At 50.0% G+C, this 15,536-nt stretch overlaps 1 protein-coding gene across 2 annotated transcripts in view; it reads right to left on the reverse strand.

The window, feature by feature from the left end:
• OPCML (opioid binding protein/cell adhesion molecule like) overlaps positions 1-15,536 on the reverse strand; it is a 729,650-nt gene that overhangs the window by 335,480 nt on the left and 378,634 nt on the right. Inside the window, exon 2 of one of the 2 annotated variants that reach the window (XM_050921726.1) lies at positions 5,033-5,117. In XM_050921726.1, coding sequence (XP_050777683.1) covers positions 5,033-5,117 — 85 coding nt within the window. Of the gene's footprint in view, positions 1-5,032; positions 5,328-15,536 lie in introns of those variants that run through there. The other variant, XM_050921724.1, reaches the window with a different exon arrangement.

Consider the following 15,536-nt stretch of genomic DNA (forward strand, 5'->3'; position numbering starts at 1 on the left):
CTGGGTACTACAGGTAGAAATGTTGGTAAGTCAGTAGGTGGCACTCGCTCCAACCTGGGGCTGGGATACACTGTGTGACTGGAAATGGGGTTTCAGATGAGATGTACAACTGCGGCCCTAAGCACATGGTTATTCAAGATTCCACCAGGGCTGCCCGGTGGGGGGGGGAGCAAGTGGAGCAATTTGCCCCAGGCCCTGGGCCTCGAAGGGGCCCCCACAAGAATATAGTATTCTATAGTATTGCAACTTTTTTTTATGGAAGGGGCCCCCAAAATTGCTTTGTCCCAGGCCCCCTGAATCCTCTGGGTGGCCTTGGATTCCACAGCACTTTCCACAAGAACAAGAATATTAAACCTTGCATCCTGACCAAATTCCAACTAGATAATGAAATTCTTACTTTTAGTTGCAAGCAGATTTGTGTGTTTTCCTTTCCTGTTCTAACTGCTATGTAGTGATCATTTCTGTGGGCTACTAAACATCTACTGTGCTTCACACCAGAAGTGGCTGCATTTCAGCAGTTGGTAACACGTTGGCTGTTTGTTTGATTTTATTCACAGTGTATAGACTGACTGCAAACCACTTGGAGTTTCTTTGAGATGCAAAGTGTGTAAATGTACTAAGGGAATTGTTTGTTCTTAAAACAAAACAGCAAGTTATCCATTAAAATATGAGAATGGTTTTAGGGCAGTGATCTAAAGTGACACTGGAAGCTGCCAGTTGAGGGAGCCATAGATTATGCTAGCGATCTCTAGGGAGAAAAAGCAGAGCGCGATTCAGGAGCAACTCAGACCCAGGAGAGCACTAAGCTATTGCCTGTCCGCATGGAATCTTCATTTGCCGCCCCCCTCCCCACCCCGAAAAGCCAAAAGTCCTGCTCTCCATTGTAGATCTCATTTCTTCTATTAAGGTGGTCACTTTTTCAGCACTGTACGCATTTAAAGGACTGATCCAGAGTGGTGATGAGCTTCCATAAGTCCATTAAAGCCAACAGGGAGTTGCAGGTGCTCTGCACCTCTCAGCATCAGGCCCTTCTACATTATCATTTTAAAAGGGACCTTCTGGGTGAAAACTAAAAAGTGCATTTTCAGGGCTTACAGGAATAAGGAGCTTGCATCTCTGGACCCTGGTTTGTGAAAGTGCTGGAAGGCCCTACAAGTCCTCTTGTTACTGGAAAAAGAAACCTCTAACTTCTCTTTTAAAGCGTCAGTCTCCTAACCGGATAGCTGTCAATGCAACCTCCCTCCACAATCTGGGTGTGGACTCTGCATCTCATGCCAGGATCAAATCAGAGACTGTGCATGCCGGAGGCCTAATGCAAGCTGTCATCAATGCATAATCCAGTGAGTCTTGGAAGTCTATTTTAAGGGTGTCACTGCTTTCCCATCCCATGGGAGAAGGACATTCTAAAATCTGTATTGCATGCATCCCACTGCACTGTCTTCTGCGATACTGCAGCCTGTTGCACAGTGAAGCCACAAATCAATGTCAGATGCATCCCAATGTACCCTCTCCCTGAAACTGCAAAGCAGTATCACATGCATCCCCCTACCCTGTCTCCTGCAAGATATTGTGGTCTGCTATATAGGGCTGTTGCGAATCAGCACCAGCTGCATCCTTGATATCTCGTCTCCCGCAGGATATTGCAGCCTGCTCAGTGCTGATGCAAATCATTTCCCACTACATCCCTGATACACCATATCCCTGCAAAATGCCGCAGCCCGCTGCATGGCTGCTGGTGTCACATCTCAGGTAAGGACAAACGCAATGCCACATTATCTGAGGGAAGCGGAAGGTTCACTTTAAAGATGAATTGCACATGTGTGTCTCAGATAGTCAGATTGAGCTGCAACAGCTGCTTTCAGCAATGAAGGCCCTGGCAGTCTAGGATTGTTCCTACGGTTAGTGGAGTTCTCCCATGTGATGGCAATAACCCAGCTCCAGAGAGAGCTAAGGCTGTGCTTTTCAACACACGTACTGATCATTCTGTGCAGTGGAGCCCCTGGGAAGGGAAGTGGCACCATGGTGGAGCACAGCAGGGAAGCTGGTGCCCTGGCTTTGATAGCCTCCCAGGGCCCCCGTTAGACAAACCATTCCCTGAAAGGTCCACTGGGTTAAGCTAATTAATGAAGAGGCTGTGGGCGCGATGGGCTAGCATAGATACTGTGCGGGTTGTCCGCATTAGGGGGTCCTGAATCTTCATTAGCTCACTGAGCAGCTAATTGTCTTCTAGGGACTGGCAGCCAGGCAGCAGGGAAAAAATTCAAAAGGGAGCCTGGCAAGACCAGCTGGAAGTGGGGCTGGCAGGAGGTACCAGCAGACCCTGGCAAGCAGTTATCATGGAAAGGCACGAGGAGAGCTGCACACAATTCCTGTGGCTGGGCTCCCAGCGATGCCACCACCAAAGCAAGTGCAAGGGGCTGACAGGGGAGTGGCTCACTGCAAGGAGAGTGGCTGGGGATGAAAAGATGGAAAGGGCAGAGTGTGGAAATGGGGAAAGTGGAGAAGAGACATGCGGTGACAAAGAGACGGGATAAAGAGGGGGAGGTTGAAAAGATGGAGAGACAGAAGGCAAAAGAAAAGATGAAAGGAGAGATAGAGAGAGAGACTGATAAAGGCTGAAAAGCCCAACAGCTATGGGGCTGGATTCTTCCCAACCATTCCCGTTCCCAAGGCCAGCTGCAGCAAGCTCCAGCCTCGCAGCAGGCAACCAGACCAGAGCCTCAAAAAATAGATCAAAGTTGGCCCTCTGCTGGTGGAAATCAGAGAGTGCATCAGAGACAGCATCAGATCAAATGTATCCCTAAAATTTAAGCTATTAGACCAAGAGGCATGTTCCCAGTGGTTTAAAACCAAGAACCCTAAAAGAAAATGGCTTTATATTTTTAACATATGATCTTCTCTCCCTGTTAGATTTGCAGCCCTAACATCACAGCACTTTGCTAGGGCATGAGAACCTGAAAGTTTACTAACTAGTCTGCCTCCATTTTCCAGGCTGGGAGGAATTCAGAAAACCACCAAGCAGCATCCAGGGTGAAAGAACAATGAGATTTTTAACGAGCTTAGGTTAATTATCTCAGAGGCTGTATTATTGGGAGCAAAACGGAAATTGTGCCTTTGGCTTTTTAACCTGCGTCCATTTAATCACACGTTGTAAACCACCCCGGCTTGGGCTGGGCAGACCTCAGGGAGAATCTGACCCTGAAGAGGACAGAGCACAGAGGGGAGCTGTGGTGGGAGGGGGGCCCTCTGCCTGGCCTGCAGAAAGTGTGTTTATTTCAGAGCCAGAGGGTTAAGCGTCCTGGAGTCCTGAGTCCTAACCCCAATTCCCCTATGTATGATGAGGTGGGTGGCACTTTGCCTCTCGATTTCTGTTCTGTTTGCTTGTTCTTCTCAGAAGAGTACGTGTGGGCTCATTAGCTAATTTTGGGAATGAGCTTTGGAAAGGGGCAGCGGTGTTGCGGATCCTGTTTTAACAAGGCCACTGTCTGAATGGCAGGGTGCAATTTGTCCATCTCCCTCTGGGAGCCCCTCTGCCCATGAAGCAGGGAGATGACAGACCAGGAAGCGGGTAGGTAAATGGGGCAAAGCCCCCATTAAAAGGGCAGGGCTTATCAGTCTCTCTTCTCGGAAACTCAGCATCCTTTTGGTAGTGACCCCCCGACCATGGGGCACCAGCAGAGATAGAACCCAGGCCCTTCAGCACCTCTGCTGCCATGCCAGCTGGTAATCATAGTAGGCTCTTATCCCCTATGTGGGTCAGCTGCTAGAGGAGGACATGATGACACACTTAGCCTACATGTTGCTCCCCCTTGTGTCAGTTTGGGAGGAAGAACTGCTTACTGCAGCCCTGGCCTTCTAGGTGTATGGAAGGAAGCAGGCAGGCTAGTGTGGTGGAGCGGTATCACAGACTATTTGGCATTCAAGACAGGGCAGGAGAATGCAAAGTTCTCAGGACCTGTTTGTTTAAGATCCGTACGCAAAATCCACACCCCACCACGGACACTTCATGCCGCACAGATGACCGGAAAAACACTGGACCTGTCTATCTGACCACAAGCAGCACAGTCAGCATCTACTGAACTGGCTGTCTCTGCTGTGCCAAAACCATGCGCCCACAGCACACTGGGCACACCTGTAACTCGCCGAGGAAAGGGAAAGGAATGCTCTGCTGTACTGCCTCATGAAGAAGCGACCCATCTGCATATAAGTTGCCTGCATTTCTTTTGCAGCAAACAGTGTAAGGTAAAACATCCAGCAGAATTCATAAGATGCACCCCCGGAGTAAAAGATTGATTTGATATTAACAGATGTGTGCAGAGAATATAAAGTGATCAAGGCAAAATACTGACATCTCTGGAGGCATCACAGCCCTGGAAACCAGTTAGAAATGCAAACTCACATAGATACACAGGCAATACAGAATCCTGATAGTCACCCCACCTCTCCTCCCACACACATACACACAACTTTAGGAAGAGAACTGGAGTGTCAGCCAGCGCAAGCTCACTGTCTGCCACCTAAACCCAATTGCCAGCTCACTGTCTGGCACCAGTGTTCTCCTGCCAGCTCCACCGTGACACTGCCAACACGCCACCCAGCACCCACGTTTCACTGCAACCCCCCCATCTGGCACTCACGCCCCAGTGCTGAAGAAACAACAGAACGTACCCTCTTTGTTCCTTTAGACGCCCTGGCACTCTATGCAGAGACACCCCCATTACCGTGTCAGCAAACCCCCCCACTCCACTCCCAGCTCACTGGGCCCCAGCTCCGGAGCTCCTGACTCAGCATTGCAGGTTCTTCCCTGACTCAGGGGTCTCACCCCACCCCATTCACGACAAACCCTCTCAACCTGTTTTTACAGGAGAAACAGTCAGAGCCAAGGCTAACCCCTGTTACCATGTGGCATCGAAGCCCTGGCTAAGTAGGCTTGTTCCACTCCTACACTGCCCCTCCTGGCATGCACCTGGGGCCGGAGCACCCACAGAGCAACACCCCTGTAGATACCCAGAGGAAAAGCATCTGCTCCTACCTGAGGGTGGCGCTCTCCCCTTGTCTGACGGTCACGTTGTCCATAGCTTTGGGGAAGGTGGCATCTCCACTGCGCACGGGCACTCCTGCGGGCACAAGGAAGACCAGCCTGAGACAGAGGACGACGAGGCACCTCCAGGGCACGACTAAGCACCCGCCGACCCCCATCCTGGGCAGCGGGGACTTTCCAAAAGGCCAGAAACACACCCGACAAGGCAACCAGGAGAAACCAGGGGGAAAGAGGCAAACGGGGCGGGAGCTCCTCGGAGATCAGCAGCGCCCCTGGCAATCCAGCCTCAGAGACCCGAGCATCCGGAGGGAGTCCCCAGTATCCCTTGGGCGAGGGAGGAGGAAGGGGGCAGGGTGGGGGGCGGAGGAAGAGGAGGAGGGAAGGTGCCGAGCGAGAGATGAAGGTCACAGATCTCTCTCTGCTCCAGACGCTACTTTAAGATTCAGCTGGGCACGCGCTGCGGAGATCTGGCATCAAAAGTTTAGAACCCAAGGAGGACGCGTGAGGCTCTCTGGCAAGAGGGGGGTGGCTGTCAAACCCAGGCTGGCCCCGGCCCGGGGAGGGGGGAGAAAAGGGAGGAGGAGAAGGAAAAATAAAGAAAAGCCACAAAAAATTGCTTCTGTCGCAAGATCAAAACTTCCCTGCGGAGCAGCGGACTCTGCTGCCAGCGGCTCTCCCGCAGCGCAAGGCGAAGCCAGCCTGGCGCGCTCCAGCAGCCCGGGCTCGGCTCGGCTCGGCTCGGCTCCGATCTCCGGCGGGCGCGGGGCAGGAGCCCGGCTCGGCTCGGCTCGGCTCCGATCTCCGGCGGGCGCGGGGCAGGAGCCCGGCTCGGCTCTGCTCGGCTCGGCTCCGATCTCCGGCGGGCGCGGGGCAGGAGCCCGGCTCGGCTCGGCTCGGCTCAGCGCGGGCAGGACGCGGCGGCCGGCGGGAGGCGAGAGGCGCGCAGCCGAGGCGCGCAGGAGCCGGCGGCTGCCCCCACTTTCAGCAGCCCAGCTGCGCGCTCCCTCCCGGCCGGGAGCATCGCCTCGGAGCTCGCCCGCCCGGGCGCTGCCTTCCCGGGGTTGTCATGGCAGCGACTCCATCAGTGACCAGCGCCCGGGCACCGGCCCCGCCGCACTGAGCAACGCGGAGCCGCTGCGGGGCTCTCCCACTTTAACCCTGCCAGCGCCGGGCTGCCCGGTGCGGTGCAAGCGCTAGGAGCCGGGCTTGCTCTGGGCTCCCGCAGAGGCGGCATCACCGAGCCAGGGGACCACCAGCCTCCTCCACCCCCGTTAACCATCGCAGCGCCAGGCATAGCAGCGGGGGATGGGGGGAGAGAGTGTGTGTGTGTGTGTGTGTGTGTGTGTGTGTGTGTGTGTGTGTGTGTGTGTGTGTGTGTGTGTGTGTGTGTGTGTGTGTGTGTGTGTGTGTGTGTGTAAGTAATTAAACCATTCCTGCAGCTGCAGCAGGGACCCCTCTGAGAAGCATCCGTCTCCTACCCTGAAGGCATCAGCGCTGGCTGCTGGGTTTACAGTAGGGCACCACACAACTATGAGACCCTCAATGTCCCCGCTCCTACATAAGCCACCCCGCTTAGGCAGCTGGTGTGCTGGGACCACCGCCGGTCACGTATTGTCTCCTGGTTTCCTTGTGCTTCGTCCGGATCCATCTGTTGTCTCTAGTTTTATAGTTTGGTTGCACAGGGACCAGCTTTTCTTTCTGTCTGTACAGCACCTAACACCCTGGAGTCCTGGTCCATGTCTGAAGCTGCTAGGTGCAACCGCAAGACAAATACATAATAGCCCACTACCAAGGACTTGCTCAGCTTCTCCCACACTCCCAGTATCTCCTGCTTCCTCCCTCTCTATGCCCCCAGGTGGCCTCCAGCACCCCTCACGCATACCCTGCCCATTCCCCAAGCACCCCATTTCCTCTCTGCCCACCTCTGGGCATACAGCCTCCAGCCCTGGCCTCACCTACCCCACACATACGGTGCACCAGAATGCACATCCACCCTGGTCCCACCTGTCATCTAAGCACAGGGATCCCCTTGCCATGCCTTCCCCATCCAAGCAAGTTCTTCCCTTTGTGTGCTGCCAGGCACTGACCCAAAGGCCATTGCGCAAGGAGATGCTCAGGGCTTTTCATCCACCCCTCGTGGTTCAGTGCCCTCTGCCATTATCATCAACAGACCCATGCCAAGGATCACCCAGCATGCACACGGGGCTCAGAGGGCCCCTGCATGGCACCTGTTCCACAATGCCCAAGTCAGGCTGGGCATTTCCTGGCAGCTCAGGGAGCAGCTCAGATGCCCTGACAAGAGGCTGCTGACCCGGTGATGTTTTAATTGCAAAATTAACCCCTGCCACGCAGACTCGCCAGTGGCAAGCTCTCTGTTAACACCAGTTAGATTTCTCCCTCTGATGGAACCCACTGGGTCAGTGATCAGATGGAGCATGTGAGGATGTGTTATCTACCCCATGAGATGGGGTGTGTACTGTATGTGGGTAATATGGCCAGTGAAGGGAGTTCTAGCTGCTTTACTATGCCTTCATGTGCCTTCCCTAGACTGGGGGTGTGACAGGTGAGTCAAGTTCCAAATGTGGTGGTTACAATTTCTTGACTATGGCTAGAGACTTGGGAGCTTTTAGAGTCCTTAAAGGTCCCCTCAAGTCTGAGAGGTGGGGAGGGGCAGGTGCTAAGGTTTGGGGAGCTTTGACATGGAAAGGATCCTAGCAGTGTGTGTACATGTAAGAGGGGATCCCTGGCGTCGCTCAGGTCTTTTGGAATAATCAGGCCAGCCAGATCAATTTCCATCTTGCATTGAAATGTCACAACCCTAAAGACACAGCACTAGCCAAGAGCCTAATGCTGCAAGGACTCACATTGGCTCAAGGCAAGAGGTATGGCTGAGAGATGCTGACTATGTCATTCGGATAAGTAGGGCAGCCGGGTCTGATGAAACTGGGCAGAGGCTGGGCTTTCCATCCAAAGATGGCATAGCTCTAAAAAAAAAAAAGTTTGCTTTACCCCTAACGTTCAAGTTGGCTGGTCCATTTAAGTAGGGTCAATGATGGCTCAAGGTAACTGAGAGACTGGCCTGCTGTCCCTGCCAGATCACCCCAGGCATCAATACAGGGGAAATGCATATGGAGCTGCTGAGAGGAAGTAATAAACCACAAACAAGTCCATCAAGCACATACCAGCGCAAGGACTGGGTTGACTGGAGTGATTGCTGCTGCAGGGGCTTTCCGGTCTGGTGGGTAAATTGGTGTTTACCCCTTGGGATAGGAAGCTGTTGACACACAGTGCATGTTTCTGAAATAACGCTGAAATGAGTGTAATGCATACAAGGGGAAGATTGAACTGACATCCTGCCTCAGTGCATATCTACCTTCCAAAGGCTGAGCCAGCCTCCAGAGATAAGAATACACATGACTGGATGGATAGGCGCAGACAGGGGATGGATAGATAGACAGACAGATAACTCCCTGCTATCTATAGCTGGGCATTTGTGTGAGGGACGAGGGAGGAGAGAGAGAGAGAATGTTATACATATTTATGTAACAAAAACCTGCCTAACTGGGTATTTACCCAATGGAGTGGAATGACTTTGAAGGAGACTGTGCAGCTTATTCACCTAAACCAGACTCCCTCCAGGGGCTGTTTTGGACACAGAAGAGCAGGAAGCACAAGCAGATTAAATGTGGAATGGTGGATCCATGTGATAATAGAGTTGGGGGTTGAGCCAAGTGATTGAAGGGAGATAAAAAGTTGCCCTGACCTCTATTCCTTTCCAAACGTGCAGAGTTTAGACAAGATAACCTTTCCCCACTCTAGCAAATCAACTTTCAGTGCCTTTCTGCCCCACTAACCTCCATGCGCCTCCTACCATCCTTCACATTTCCGGCTGCCACGTTATGCCCCAGAGGTGGCTGCATTTCGGGAGTGGGTGACACAGTCACTGTAATTTTTCTGGCATACTTTGAATCACACTTCTAATGCATTTGGGACCCACAATATAATTAATAATGAGTGAACATGCTGGTCTCAATAGAAAGGAGTAAGAACGGGGAGGGAAGACAGAGAACTTTGCAAAAGAGTGGGTGGGTGGGTTTGTGCTAAGGGCACAACATTTGGATCTGAATTTGATGGCTGGGGTTGACGAGAAGTGGAGCTTTGGGTCCACCATTATAAAAGGAAAACGAGAGGAAGGGGGGCTTGTTATTAAGACACTGGCTTGAGTCTCAGGAAACTCAAGTTCAATTCCCAGCTCTGTCACAGAGTTTCTGTGTGATCTTGGGCCAGATTTGGAAAGGTATTTAGGTGCCTAACTCCCACAGAAATGAATGGGGGAGTTAGGCTCCTATATAACTTTTAAAATCGGGCCCTTAGTCTCTGTATGCCTCAGTTCCCTGTCAGAAAAATGGGAATAATACTGCTCTCCCTCCTGCCCTTTGTCTGTCTAGTCTATTTAGGCTGCAAGTTCTTCTCTGCAGAGATTGCCTCTTATTATGTGTATGTACAGCACCCAGCACAATTGGGCCCTGAGCTTAGGTGGGCCCTCTAAGAATAAGAACAATTGTTATGAAGATGGGGTCATCTGCAAACTCCAGACCTGGATTTCAAACACCCCCAGCCCATGTGGGTGCCCAGCTCCATGGCTTTGCATCAGACCAATCTCTAATAAAATCACAGAACCAAGAAGTACTTGGAGCTCAGCGTGATCTCCTGGGGGCACCCAGGGTTCAGCAGCGGTGGATTGTCACTTGTGAGGGTAACAAGCTCTGATCGGCTCTCAGCATACCACAGGCTCAGAAAGAAACTGAGCTTGTGAGGACGAGTCCCTTCTCCCCACCCCCCTCTTTCTTTCCTTCTGATTGTCAGTCTCAGGTTTTATTAGTGGCGGAGGTTGGCCACAATCGCCCTTGGAGATTTCTCCCTCCTTGCTCTAATCAGCAGCTTGCAAAGGTCAGGAGTACAGGCCTGGAAGCAATTAGTGAGGGATGGGAAGACTGGAGGCTGGGGAGTGAGTCAGGCAATGGGGCCAGAAGCTCATGGTGAGCAGCCAGCAAGACCCCTGGGAATGAAGGACTGAGGTATTTGATCAACTTGTTCTCCAACCTTGCTGCTGCTACTGGATTTTCTCTCCATCTCCCCAGAGCTATAGGAAGCTGCAGTCAGAGAGGCAGAGACAGCTAGCATCCCTTCCAGCTCCAAGCCAAAGACCCAGCCACGCTCTTCTTTCCTTCCCCTCGGCTCGGGGAGAATTTAAGAAAACTCTGACAGAGTCTATTAGTATGGATCCCTATATTCCTGTTGAAAGGCACTCGCCAACTCAGCGTTGTCTGTGTTACTCAGCATGCTAGCACTCCAGATTCCAGCAAGACCTGGCTCTAAGGCCCTGCCCGCAGTTCACTCGAGAATCCGCTAACAAGCAAGATGTTTATCCGCAGTGCTGGCTAACAGCCTTCCAGGACACTGCCTCTGATCAGCATGCATGGGGAAGGGTTTCTGGGCTGAGGAGCCATGTTTCGGTACTAGCAAACCATGCAGCAGCGTAAGGTCCCATCTGAACCATCCATCCTACATGTTGCTATTTGTGTTCCAGTAGCACAGAGAGGCTTTAAGCAAGACCGGAGCCATGTTGTAGGATTGTACTGAGCACAAACAAAGAGGCGGCTTCTACCCTAAAGAGGTTGCAATTTAAGAACACAGTAGAAAATATCATTCGCCCCTTTCAAAGGTGGGGAACTCGGAGAGCGATATTGGGCCAGATCCTCAGCTGGAATAAGGAAGCATCATGCCACATCCAGCCCTAAGTGATCTAGCCAAGATTACACAGGGAGTCCATTGTAAAGACAGGTGTTGAACCCACTTCTTTAGTAGGACCACAAGACTATCCTTTCTCTCTGCAATACAGTTAACACACAGATTGGTCGTGCAGCAGAAGGGTGACCAAACAATGTTTTAAAACTGTTTCTGATCTGTCCTTTAAGAAAATGATCAGTCAGTTTTTTGGACCATCTATAGAATTGAATAGAAAAATTATATCCCTGCCGTAGAATTCTATAGACTGGTTAAAAACCTTTTTTTAAAGCTACAGAAAGCTTAGAATTCTCTATTACCTCCTTCAGTCTATAGTAATTCCTGTAGAATGCAATTGGTTGAATCCCAATCAAATTCAACAGGACTCTTGCATAAGAGCTACAGTTTTGTTTTAGCCTAGCCAAACAGCTACCTGGTTGTTAATGGGTTCCCCTAACAGTTAGGATGTTCAGAGAAAAGGGGAAACACACAATGGATTTATTTTATTGCATGGTTTTGCTAGCCTTATTGATAAGGAAAAAAACACGTCCACATGGGTGAAGGGGAAACAGTATTAAAACATGGCTCTGGCATGGTCACTCACAGCTGTAGGATCTAGAAGCCCATAAAGTTGGGGAAAAGGAGATCACAAAAAAGCAGGGAGGAATAGAACACAGCGGGTGAGCTGGAAAAAAAACAAGTACAGTGCATCACAAGGTGGACCTTCAAGTCATGTCTGTCCTGGAGAAAAGTAGGGTCTTTTGGTTTTTTGTTTAATTAAACAAGAACTCCACGTTCCTCAATGGAATTCAACCCGGGGGCTGATGGGACCTGAATTTCCCCAGGACAAGCTGATTAGTGATTTCCAGGGTCTCAACTTTTGCGTGCCCTGGTTGAGAGGCACCTGATTGGTGGAGGGCAGATGCACAATAGTTTTTGGGCCCCCTCCTACTCCTCCCCTTTTACCAGTCCTAGCCACGTAATTATCAGAGACAACACAGTATTCATTACAACGATCAGCTTTTTGTTTAGAGAAATGTTACACAGCCACATAATCATGGAGGGCTCTGTTTAGCAGGGTGTTATCATCTGATGGAGTGAGCATCTTTACGCTAACACTGTCTTGTTGTTTTCAGAGAAAAATGAGGCCCCTTTAAGATATCTCATAATCACTAGTCCCCCTTTTGAAAACCTGGCCTAAGTATCTGGCCCACATGCATATAGTATGTACCTGGCACGTGTCTATACCTATGCTGTATTGGTAGATGCAGATGGCATCTGTATTTATCAGATCTTTAAACTAGTTTCTGCGCCATTTTCTCCTCTTCCCCCTCTTCTCTCCCTCCTCCTCTCCATCTGTCCCTAGCCCCTTTTTCTCTCCACCTTCTCGTCTCTCGCACATTTTCAGCTGCTATTTTTTACCCAACACGTTTGTGAATTAATTCCAACCCTTTCCCTCCCTCATCCCGGTTTGCCTAACTACTCCCTGTTGCTGTCAACGCTTTTTATTTAGTTCTGACACTGCGGTGCATCCGGCTCTTGACCTCTGCATTAGGACTACCAATAAGGTGTTCTCTTGTGGACATCTGAAGCTTGGGAACTGAACAGACCACCAAATATGTCCCCCATCAGTCATCAGAGAGAAAATAAAAACTTTCAGTTGTCACCAGCATGGACCAGATTTGAACTGGTGGTCTAGAGGAGAAAGTCTGTCTTTCCTCTATCATGAAACCAACAAGTGCCACAGAGAACACTGCAAGATTGTTTGCCTTCCTCTTGCCTTCTTCCTATTAGGTGCTGGCCAGTGTCAGACACCAAAGTAATTGTACTGTGTTGCCACTGTTTCCAGCCATGACCTTGGGTAAGTCACTTAACCTCTCTGTGCCTCAATTTTCCCCATCTTCAAAATGGAATTAATAAGACTGTAATCAACTAGCTAGCGTGTATGTGCATCTCTGCCTCTGCTGGATAAAACCAGCTCAGACGTGTGAGAGGCTCTGTACCATTGACAACTAATTGAGATGCATTTGTAGCCCCAGACCAAGAGATTGAGTCTTTACAAATGTGAGATGGGGGAGGGGTGTATCTAAGTTCTGGCTCTGCTGTTGCCATGGTGACTATTAAGTCCTAGATGTTGCAATAGTTGCCCGTCTCTGAGTGCTTTGAGATCTGTGAATGAAGGGTGCAATGTAACTAGAAAATATTACTATTGTGTTTCAAGTGTGGGCTTGGACGGTGACATCCCTGCAAGACAAATCAGAGACAGAAGCTGAGTGGGAGAAGGAAAAAGCCTTGATTAAAACAAAAAAAAAGAGCCTTTAAGAACCACAAAGGGAACAGCAAAAAATACCAGCCAAGTACATTGCTCCCTGTGTAAAAGTTCTTTCCAGAGTGAAAGTCTCTCTAAAGCTGTTCACACTTCGCAGGATTTACTGCTGCCTGGTATATTCCACATTAACAGCTCACCTCAGTAAAAAATGTTCCCCTCAGTTCTTTTCTTGGCCGGCCCTTCTGAAAATTAAGACTGTCAGATTTGGCCTCTTGAGGATCTATTGGGCACAATTTACGTACTCTACCTAATTTCTTAGTTGTTTTATCTTTTTATATTTGCACTAAATCAGGATCTCTCTGCAGCCTCAGCTTTTATTTTCTGTATGTCTGCATTTAATGTATTTTACTGTCCAAATTTTAGTAAAAACAATCGGGGTTATAGTCAGTAAATGTAATCTCCTCTTCAAATGGGTAACATTCCTTCGATTAGCCCTGCAGACACAGCTCTGGTGGAAGGAAAAGAGAGGAAGTATCTTGCACTGTTCTACAGCAGTCCCTACTGGCCAACATTAGCATTACATTAAAAGTTACATTTACACTAGATGCCGAATTTAATTATTTTTGAGATTGGGCTCCAGTGTGATGGGTGATGTACACAGTTTAGGCTAGAAGGAACCACCAGATCGCCCAGTCTGATCTCCTTTACGTCACAGACCACCAACACCTGCACACCAAACCTGACAACCAAAATTAGACAACACTACAGCCCACAGGAGACTCGATTATTACGTGTTGTGGGGAGAAAATAGGAGGAACCGATGTGCATCAAATCTGGAGGCCTCTGCAATGGTAGGGAACTGATTAAGTGACTCACATAGGCACTTTGCGTTATTTACAGACATACGCACATTTTGGAGGTCCCAGTACAACTGTCTCCCACTTCTCATCCATAGCCCATGCTGCAGAGGAAGGCCAAAACAAAAAACAACTCCCAAAGTTACTTCCAATCTAACCTCTGGAATACATACACCTAGTAAAACACAGTCCCTGCCCCAAAGATCTTATAATCTAGATAGACACGACAGACAACAGGGTGGAGAAAGCAAATATTTTCTCCATTTTAGAGATAGACAGAAGCACAGACAGACCAAGTGATTTACCCCAAGGCAGGCAGGGAGCCTGTGACTGATTCAGGAACTAAATACAGATCTAAATACTAATCTAGTGCCTTGACCCCAAGACCCCCCTTCTTTTCTTTCAAAGGGTCCGTAACAGGCATCAAAGCCCTACCTTTGATCACAATGGCCCTGTAGAACCTATAGCCACGATTCAACAAAGTACTTAAGCTTTATACCTAAGTCCTGACTCCCTGGGTTCTCTCCCCAGCTGCTATTCTTTATGCCGATTCTGTTCGGGTGACTTTTTTCTCATTACATTGATGCACACTGCTGCACAACCCCTTTGCAGTCAGGAGCAGAAGCAAATGTATCAAAACACCATCAGAGAAGCGGGTTGTTTTTTAAAGCCCATCTACCTCTTCTGTGAGGTTCACAGCCCTGGGAGATTCAGAGACTTCAGAGAAGCAACCCGTGTTTGGAGTGATTATCCCCCAAACCTTTCGGGAGTCACCTACTGCTGCAAAGGTATGGAGGTGACGTGAGGGGGAAGAGTCCATGTAGAAATCCTTGCATATTTTCTAGAACTAGTCAAGAATTATAGCAGTGAGCTAATTAAAAATAATAACCAAAGGGGAGGAAAAAAGAGCAGACTCTAGGGAGTGAGAATGGCACTTGCAGTTGTTCGTTTGGTCAGCTAATATTTACTGCAAAGTGGAATCCAGCACGCACAGGAATGAGAGAAATGGTCTGGGGGAGGCGAGCATGCTCGATGGCAGAGGACGTGTAAATCTTATGGAGCCAGACAACGGGACTGAGAGAGGAGGCTGGGGAGAGGCCAGAGTCCATGGCGGGAGACGGAGAGAGGCAGAGTGACAAAGGAGAGGAGGAGGGTTGAGTGAGGGAGTAAAGAAAGAGAGTGCAGAGACAAGGAGGGGACATTTGGGGCACCATCCAGTGCAGTACAGGTGCCAAGGTAATGGTGCTGGGTATCGGGACCCCCAAGTCTGTGCTGTAGAGATGTTGCATGTCCTAGCAGGAGGAGAGATGGCGGAGAACTGAGGCCAGGATAAGTGCCCTTTTGGCATGATTAGGGATCATGGCTATGCCAGCGTCTTCTCTGACATACCTATTCTTCTCCCGCACCCCAACCCTGTTACCCAGCATAGGCCCACAGGTGGCTTGTGATTGACGGTCGCTCAGCGCAGAGGGGGACGCCTGGTGATGAACCTGACTTGGGCACACACCAGCTCTCGCAGGCCCCGGCCCCACGCACAAACTGGAGTGTTCGTGTGCGCAAAGGGAAAGAAAGAGGCTCGGCT

Source organism: Gopherus flavomarginatus, chromosome 13, assembly GCF_025201925.1.
Source record: "Gopherus flavomarginatus isolate rGopFla2 chromosome 13, rGopFla2.mat.asm, whole genome shotgun sequence".
Classification (NCBI taxonomy): Eukaryota; Metazoa; Chordata; order Testudines; family Testudinidae; genus Gopherus; species Gopherus flavomarginatus.